Below are 9,229 nucleotides of genomic sequence, written 5' to 3' on the forward strand. Positions count from 1 at the left end.
AGTGGTTTCTATTGAACCAGCCGATGCTGCCCGATATTCGGCCCGTGTGTATGGGGCTTAGCAAACATGCCTTAGGGGGATATTTATTTTAAAAAAATCTGTTTTAGCATTCCCTATAGGCAATCTTTAGATTTGAATTCTGAAGTGCAATAATTTGCCATTTTATGCAGACAAATTCGATTTTTAAATGTATCTAGCAATTGTGCATTTGTTAATAAATTGTAACATTAACCCTTTTTAACCACTTGCCGACCAGCCCCTGTCAATTTACAGCGGCATGTCAGCAGGTTCCTGCAAATCGCCGTACCTGTACGGCGGTTCACTGGAGCGATCCTGGGGGCGATTGCTCCCAGTGAAGAGAGAACAGCGGTCTGCTGTTGTAAACACAGCAGTTCGTTGTTCTCTCAGCTATCAACACAGAGTCCCTGTGTTCCTCCTCTTTAGGAACACAGGTCTCTGCATTGATTTCACAAGCCCCCCCACAGTTAGAAAACACTCCCTAGGCTCACATTTAACCGTTTGATCGCCCCTGGGTTAACCCCTTCCCTGCCAGTGTCATAATTACAGTAACAGTGCAGATTTTTTAGCATTGATTACTGTAGTAATGTCACTGGTCCCCCCAAAAGTGTCAAAAATGTCAGTTAGGATCTGTCTGCCGGAATGTCGCAGTCCCGCTAAAAATCGCTGATCACCACCATTACTAGTAAAAAATAAATAAATAAATAAAAATGACATAAATCTTTCCCCTAGTTTGTAGGCGCGATAACTTTTGCGCAAACCAATCAAAATACGCTTATGGGGATTTTTTTTACCAAAAATATGTAGCAGAAGACAAATTGATCTAAAATGATGAAAAAATTTGATTTTTAATTTTTTTTTTATTGGGAATGTTATATAACAGAAAATGAAAATATTGTTTTTTTTTCAGAATTATCGCTCTTTTTTTGTTTATAGCGCAAAAAATAAAAATCGCACAGGTGATCAAATACAACCAGAAGAAAGCTCTATTTGTGGGGGAAAAAAAGGACAACAACTTTATTCGGGTACAGCTTCGCACGACCACGCAATTTTCCGTTAAAGTAACACAGTGCCGAATCTAAAAAAAATGGCCTGGCCATTAAGGGGAAAAACCTTCCGGTCCAGGAGTGGTAAAGCAAGTTTTCTGTTATAGCTTTTTGCTTTTGCTACTGAAGAACATATGTTGGAGAATGTCAGGGAGTATGTTCTTTTTCAAAAATAACCCTAACTACTAGATCAAAATACTTTGATGGTACCACATAAAGTACGATAAAATATCAAAAAATATTTATATATATATATAAATGTTAAAACCTTCTAAATGTACTTTATGAATAAAATTAGTGTTAACCAGTGAATGTGTTGGTAAATGTAATGTCAAATATTTTTAAATATGCACTTTTGTTTTTGAATAATTACACATATCAAAGATAGCCCATGTTTCTGTTCTTTTAGATATTTATCAGTATACATGACAAAAAATACTCTACCTATAAGATAATCAGTGTTAGCTTCATTTATAGCGTCGAACTGTTCCTTATTCCATACATAATATGCCCGCTGTAAAAAAATAAATAAATAAATAAAAAGTATATTTTTTGTAAAAAATACATTTTCTGTTTTAATATTTTTTTTTAATTTAGAACAAAGAGTTTTGTATAACTTGCAGTACAAAACAAAAGCATTGGCTGATGATCTTACAGTACAACATAACATTCTCATTTCAGTTGCAGTATACAATCAAATAAATCTGCTATTGAATGAGACACTCTTATAAGACCTCTCTAACTAGAGTTCTATAATTAAAATGTATCCATACAATATACCCTTAAAGTGATTGTAAAGTCTCGGTTTTTTTTTTTCTATTAAAATAACAAACAAGTTATACTTACCTCCTCTGTGCAGTGGTTTTGCACAGGGCAGCCCAGATCCTCCTCTTCTCAGGTCCCTGGCTGGAGCTTCTGGCCCCTCCTTTCTGTTGAGTGCCCTCACAGCAAGCAGCTTGCTATGGGGGCACCCGAGCCACGCCCCCTCTCTCTTCGGATTGGCTGAGTTTAAATTAACAGCAGCGGGAGCCAATGGCACCGCTGCTGTGTCTCAGCCAATCAGGAGAGAAAGTCTCGGACAGCTAAGTGCATAGAGCTAATGCTTAGAATGCATTAAGATCAAAAACAAATCTTCTGACTTTACAACCCCTTTAATATCAGCAGACAAAGAGCATCAATTGATCAGCATCTAAATGCTGCTGCTGGTTTTTATAAGTTTATTAAAGCCCTCCAGTTTAAAATACTGTGGTAGGGATGTATGCAATTGAGCAGGGGTGGGCAATTCATTTTTCCAAGGGGTCACTTGAGAAACTGGGACTATTATGGATGTCTGAACTTACTATAATTCTTCACAATATTAATTTTGGACATGGAGAGGTCTGTAAGTACATAAACATTTAGAAAACAAACACCTAATGCTAGGAAAAATAGGTAGAACTGCTCATGAAATAGGTTTTTCTCTTTCGTTCATTGACGACCACAGTTCCATATTTTCTTTGACCCTTGGGTTATGCTGCTCTCCTTAGGAGTAGGACACTAGGCAGAAAATAATTGACTACACTAATAGGGCAGTCCCATGGGCTATACTCCCATTTCCTTAAGTTTTTTTTCTGCCCAGTCAGGAGTAAGGACCTGGTTCCCTGCTGGGATCTTTGGTCCTAGCATTTTTTCCTTTTTAAACAGAACTTTTTTTCTTTTTTGTTGTTTTCTTTCTACAATCAAATCTGTTCCAGTGAGAACAACAATCAACTGCTGGTCTGGGTGATGCATTTGGTATACTAGATCCTTACGGTCTCCCCAGTCTGGCCAGCAAGCGCGTGCAGACCGCAGCTCCACGCTACGTCGGCTGTGACATAGCCCCACTGGACAGGGGCTGGCCTGCGAGTGAAACACCTTGCAAGGATGCAAATGACCTGGTTGCAGCCTGAGTTCCAGTGTACCTTTAACCTGCAGCACCCCCTATTCCAAGATGGGGAGGTGATCTGCCAAGGTGTGGTAAGTAGTGTCCCCCCTCCCCTCGGGGGGTGGACACTGGCCCCTGCCCACCCCCCAGTTCAGCTACCGGGCCTTCTCGGGGCGGTTCAGGATTTGCTCACAAGGAGTCATTGTACCAGTTCCAGAGTCAGAACATTTTCAGGAGTTTTATTCAAACCTATTTACTGTCTCTAGGAAGGAGGGCAAGGTTCATCCAATCTTGTTCCTCAAGGCCCTGAACTGCTTTGTGCGGGTTCAGAAATTCAGAATGGAGTCCATTCGCACAGTAGTGCCATCCTTTCATCAAGGGGATTTTCTGGCCTTTATCGATAGGGAGGACACTTACCTTCATATTCCAATATTTGTCAGACATCAGAGTTTCCTTCACTTTGCTGTCAGCGAGGAGCACTATCAATTAGTGGCGTTACCCTTTGGTCTCGCCTCAGCTCCTTGGGTGTTCACAAAAGTGTTGGCCCCAGTGTTAGTCTTACTCAGGCAGAGGGTTATTGTGGTACTGGGGTACCTGGACGATCTCCTTCTGCGAACAGAGTCCCTGTCTGACCTACAGGATGATTTGGACATCACTGTGCGAACTCTGCAAGTTCGGCTGGACGCTGAATTTTCAAAAATCAGCTCTGACTCTATCCAGCAAATTGGACTACCTGGGTCTGACTCTGGAGTCAGCCTCGGCTCAGGTGTTTCTTCCAGAAACAAAACTGTTGAAGTTGCAGCATGCGATTTGGCTCCTGTTATTCAACCGCCGGTCATCTCTTAGGACTTGCATGCAAGTGCTGGGTTTGATGGTCTCCACCATCGAGGCGGTTCCAATTGCTCAGTTTCATACCAGACCTCTGCAAAAGGAGATCTTGGCCAAATGTGACAAGAATCCTTGGCCCCTGGACAATCTGGTCCTGTTGTGCCAGAGTACGAGGGGATCCTTGCTGTGGTGGCTCCGTTCCCTGGCACTCCGGCAGGAAAAGTCCTTTCTTCCCCTGTATTTGATGGTGGTTTCCACGGACACCAGCCTGTCCAGGTGGGGAGGTGTCTTGGGCACGGAATCGGCCCAGGGAGTTTGGTCTCCGGAGAAGTCTGGCCTGCCGATCAATATCCTGGAAAATCAGGCTTTGCCTGTCCCAGTGGGTGGATCATCTGCAAGGGTGTCCGGTAAAGATTCAATTGGACAACACCACGGCTGTGGTATATATCAATTATCAAGGAGGTTCCAAAAGTGCCCTAGCGGCCAAAGAAGTGGCCAGCATTCTAAGGTGGGCAGAACGTTTGTTCCAGCCCTCTCGGCTGTGCACATTCCAGGGGTGGAAAATTGGCAGGCGAACTACCTCAGTCAGCAGGCCCTGATTTTGGGTGAATGATCCCTTCACCCGGAGGTGTTTCAACAACTGTGTCTGCGGTGGGGGGCCTCCAATCACCAATGTGGACCTGTTAGTCTCTCGCCTCATCCAGAAGGTTCCGAGGTTTGTGGCAAGGTCTTGGGATCCTCTGGCAGACACTGCAGATGCTCTGGTGGCCCATTGGGGCCAGTATCATCTAATATATGCCTTTCCTCTGCTATAGCTTCTGCCGAGACTTCTGCGCAGAATTGAGGCAGAAGGAATTTCAGTCATTCTGGTGGCCCCAGACTGGCCTCGGCGGTCTGGTACGCAGGCCTGGTAAGACTGGTAGCCAATCCCGCTTGACGACTCCCTCTCAGAGAAGATCTTTTGTCTCAAGGGCTGATCTTCCATCGCTGGCTTTAACATTTTGGCTATTGAAAGCCAGGTACTGAAGGACAGAGGATTGTCGGATTGGGTAATTCCTACTCTGGTAAAAGCTAGGAAATCTAATTCTAGGAAGAATTCCGATCATGTTTGGAGGGCGCACATTACTTGGTGTGAGTCTCGGGGGGTTCCCCCCGTTCCTTTTTCGGTGTCACGCCTGCTGGAGTTTCTACAAAGAGGTGTAGATCAGCGTTTGGCCCTGGTTTGGCCCCAGATTTCAGCTTTGGCAATTTTTTTCAAACGCCCGTTGGCCACAAATTTCTTGGTTCACACCTTCATTCAGGGGGTTCACCATCTGGCTCCTCCGGTAAGGTTCCCGGTGCCTCCGTGGGATCTGGTACTGTCGGTTCTTCAAAAAACCACCTTTTGAAAATAACCGTGAACTTACTCTGTCACAGAAGGTGGCTTTCTTGGTAGCTATTACTTCTGCACGCAGGGTCTCAGAGCTGGCTGCATTGTTCTGTCAGTCACCCTACCTGGTGGTTCACAGGGACAAAGTGGTACTACGTCCCTGTCAGTCGTTCCTTCCTAAGGTCATCTCAGGGTTCCACTTAAATGAAGACATTGTGTTGCCTTCATTAGGTCCTAAGCCAAAAAATCCAAAAGAAATTGCTTTGCATTCCCTGGATGTGGTTTGGGCCATCAGGGTGTACTTGGCATCGACAGAGTTGATTAGCAAATCAGATTTGTCCTTACTGATGGTTCTCCTAAGGGGTAGGCTGCATCTGCTGAACCATTTCCAGATGGATCAGGCAGACTGTGGTGCAGGCCTATTCTATCAAGGGTCAGGTTCCTCCTTTCCCTGTTAAGGTGCATTCTACAAGGGCGCTTAGTGCCTCCTGGGCCTTCCGTCATCAGGCGTCAGTGGTCCAGGTTTGCAAGGCGGCCACCTGGTCGTCTGTGCACACATTCACAAAGTTTTACAGGTGGATGTACTAGCATCTGTGGATGCTGCATTCGGCCGCAAAGTGTTGCATGCTGCTGTTGCAGAGGCTCCTGCTTCTTGAGGGTGTATTTTTTCCTGATAGGTGAGCTCCAGTTTTTCCTGGTTGAGCTCCTGGTTTACCTAGTTAGCTAGGTTTAGCCCTTTTGGGAAATATGTTTATTGCTGTGTTTTTCCCACCCCTCATGTTGACACTGCTTTGGGACGTCCCAAGGGTCTAAGAAGATATGGAGCTGTGTCTGTCAATGAACGAAAGAGAAAACTGGATTTTTGTCTTACCATAAAATCCTTTTCTCTGATGTTCATTGATGGACACAGTACCCACCCCTCTGTTGAGTGGGGTTATGTATTCTTCTGACACTGCTTGTTACAAAACTGAAGTCCTATAGCAGGAAGTGGGGGTATACCCCTGGGACTGCCCTATAAAACAACAATCCAGTTATTTCAGACAGGAAGTTGGGAAGTGGTAAAAAATGAGTGGCTGAACTGCAGTTCAAATAGGTAAAATAACAGCTAGATGGGCCTGTTCACATGCCGTGGCTGCAAAACTTTGCAGAATCTTTAACTCAGGGTGCAGAGTTTGACAAGCTGCACCACTTGTCAAACTCTGCCCAATGAGTTCAATTGGGCCATGATGCAGCCACTTGCAAAGCACAGGATTGTGGAGAGATGGTTTGGCATTATAGGGTAATTCAGGCAGTGAGGAGGTGATATAACATCACCTTACTGCCTGTCAAATGCCCTCTGAAAAGCACTGAGACTGGAAGGAGAGAGCCTGAGATCGGTAGAATGGGTATTTCTAAAGATCCTGACCTGGAGTGAAGAACAGGTGCATGGCTCCTGGGGATTGCAGCGTGTAGGTGCTACGCATTTGCGCCAGGTACCAGAGTGGCGAGAGAGTGTTGGGATGTCTCCTAGGCAACGCTCTCTCACCAGACGCACTGTGCCGATCAGCTCAGACCTGGGTATATTGCGACCACAGGGCTGCATCTGGCCCTTTGACTGTCCCTATCTGGCCCTAAGTACCTCCACTGTCAACGTTCCTCTCGGAGCCGGTCAACCTCCTCACTGAGGAAGCTGACAGATTTAGAGAGACAAATTGACAGATGTCTCTGTGGAGAGCTCTGAGGTCTGCAAGGAGAAAGCCTGAGGAGCTGATCGGTAGAACAGGGAGGATGTCTTTTTTTTTTTGTGAAATAGGTACCATGACATTTTATGTTTGTGTTATTGTCGAGGACCACCAAGCTTTTGCCAAAGTCTGTTTTGCTGTAGTGAAGAGAAAAGTCAAAAAAAGATGTTGATTTTTGGTGCAGTCCTCTGGCTTAAGGTTCAACAATGCTTCTTTTGGTGAGTTATGAATCCCTTAACCACTTCCAAACTGCCCACCGCATATATACTGTGGCAGGGCAGCCCGGCGGCTGTACGTGATTTTGTGCATAGATTTACAGGGGTTTGTGTGCCGCCGGAGCACCGCTCACGCTGTGATTGGACACATTGGGAGCCAATCAGTGGGTCTGGCGGCCGCGATGGCCACTGGGACCCGCCGATTGTTCGGCAGAATGACAGAGCGGCGGTCTGCCTATGTAAACAAGGCAGACCACTGTTATGTCGGATAGGAAAATATAGATCTTGTGTTTCAGCTAAGCTGAAACACAGATCTCTTTTTTCCTCTAGTACATCCACTCCCCCCAAAGTTAGAAAGCACTCCCTAGGAGCACACTTAACCATTTGATCACCCCTAGTGTTAACCCCTTCCCTGCCAGTGTCATTTATACAGTAACAGTGCATTTCTTTTAGTACTGATCACTGTTTTGGTGTCACTGGTCCCCAAAAAGTGTCACTTTGGGCCTAATTCATTGTACCTCCAACGCTGATTTTGTTCTATTTTACCTCCATTTTGACTATTTTTAGGTGCAAATGCAATTCACTATAACACCATCAGAAACGTTATGAGCAGTGTCAAATTCATTAAGATCAAATAACGTCAGGACTGGACTTAAAAACAGTCCAGCTAAAAGGTGGACTAATTTTTTCAAAATCACAAAATATGGCAGGAAAAAAATAAAAAATGTGTGGGAAAGATGTGTTATATGATTTTGAGCTAAACTGCTTTTAAACTGTGTGAAAAAGTTAAGTAGAAAAAAAGATATTAATAAAAGTGAAAAATGCAAAAATAGCTCCAGAGTCAATTTCTGGCAGATAGCCCATGTGCGCATGCTCCATACCAAAAATTAGGCTGAAAATAACGTTTTTGAAAACATTAGTGGGAGTTATAATGAATTTGCGGCAAAAATGCCGCAAATTCGCTGTAAAACTGCGCTATTCCGGCGCTAATGAGAGAAATTCACATATCTATGTATGTCTTTGTATATATATATATATCTCTATACCGTATTTTTTGCCGTATAAGACGCACCGGCGTATAAGACGCACCCAATTTTAAAGGAGGAAAATCTAGAAAAAAAAGATTCTGAACCAAATACTGTAGTAAAATATTTTATATCAACTGTATAAAGTTAACAGCAGTTTAACATATTAAGAACTACGGTCTCATTAACAATCAGTAAAGTCAACAGTAAAGTAAACAGTGAAAGTAACTTTTTTTTATTCAAACCCCAAGAATTCCTCTTCTTCGCTGCTATCAGAAATGATGCAGGACAGATCCAAGCAGTCATTATCACTTTCTTCCTCACTGGTGTCAAATAAGACTTCGTCTTCTGTTCCATCCAAGGCATTACTAATGCCACACTTCTTGAAGGATTTTACAACAATGTCCTCCTTCACGGAGTCCCATGACCTTTTAACCCATTCACACACTTGTGTGATAGTGGGCCTCTTCATCCGCCCAGTAGACGTCAAAGCATGGTTCCCAGCTGCCATCCAGGTGTTCCACTCCTCTCGCATCAGAACTTTGAACGGCTTGTTTATGGAGACGTCCAGAGGTTGCAGCTGGCTGGTAAGACCACCAGGAATCACAGCTATTTGGGTCTTAACTTCCTTAAAGTTCTTTTTAGTAGTTTCCGTAATGTGCGCTCTGAACTGGTCAAGCACCAACAAGGAAGATTTCTTCAGAAGCCCGCCAGGACGTTTGGACCACACTTTGTCAATCCACAGCCTCATGCCATTTTCGTCCATCCACCCTTTATCATGAACGTGCACGACGACTTCCCGTGGAATTGTTTCTTTTGGGAAAGTTTTCCTTTTAAAGATCAACATCTGAGGCAGTTTGGTACCATCTGCACAGCAGGACAGCACAACCGTGTAGTGGGTTTTCTCATGCCCTGAAGTTTTTACGGTTATGGTTTTGGCTCCTTTGTTATCTACGGTTCTGTTAGATGGCACATCAAACGGTAGTGGGACTTCGTCCATGTTCCCAATCTGGCTAATTTCAAAGTAATTCTTCTTCCTCGCATCAATAACAAACTTATGAAATGACAGAATCTTTGGTTCGTATTCCTTTGGCATTTTTTGTG

General features: G+C 44.1%; 1 protein-coding gene across 1 annotated transcript in view; it reads right to left on the reverse strand.

The window, feature by feature from the left end:
* The window catches only part of LOC309549344 (alkaline phosphatase-like), a 123,955-nt gene that overhangs the window by 33,563 nt on the left and 81,163 nt on the right, over positions 1-9,229 (reverse strand). Inside the window, exon 7 of the mRNA XM_082249544.1 lies at positions 1,509-1,578. Coding sequence (XP_082105670.1) covers positions 1,509-1,578 — 70 coding nt within the window. The remainder of the gene's footprint in view (positions 1-1,508; positions 1,579-9,229) is intronic.

Source organism: Pelophylax lessonae (genome assembly GCF_965119305.1).
Source record: "Pelophylax lessonae genome assembly, chromosome: 3".
Classification (NCBI taxonomy): domain Eukaryota; kingdom Metazoa; phylum Chordata; class Amphibia; order Anura; family Ranidae; genus Pelophylax; species Pelophylax lessonae.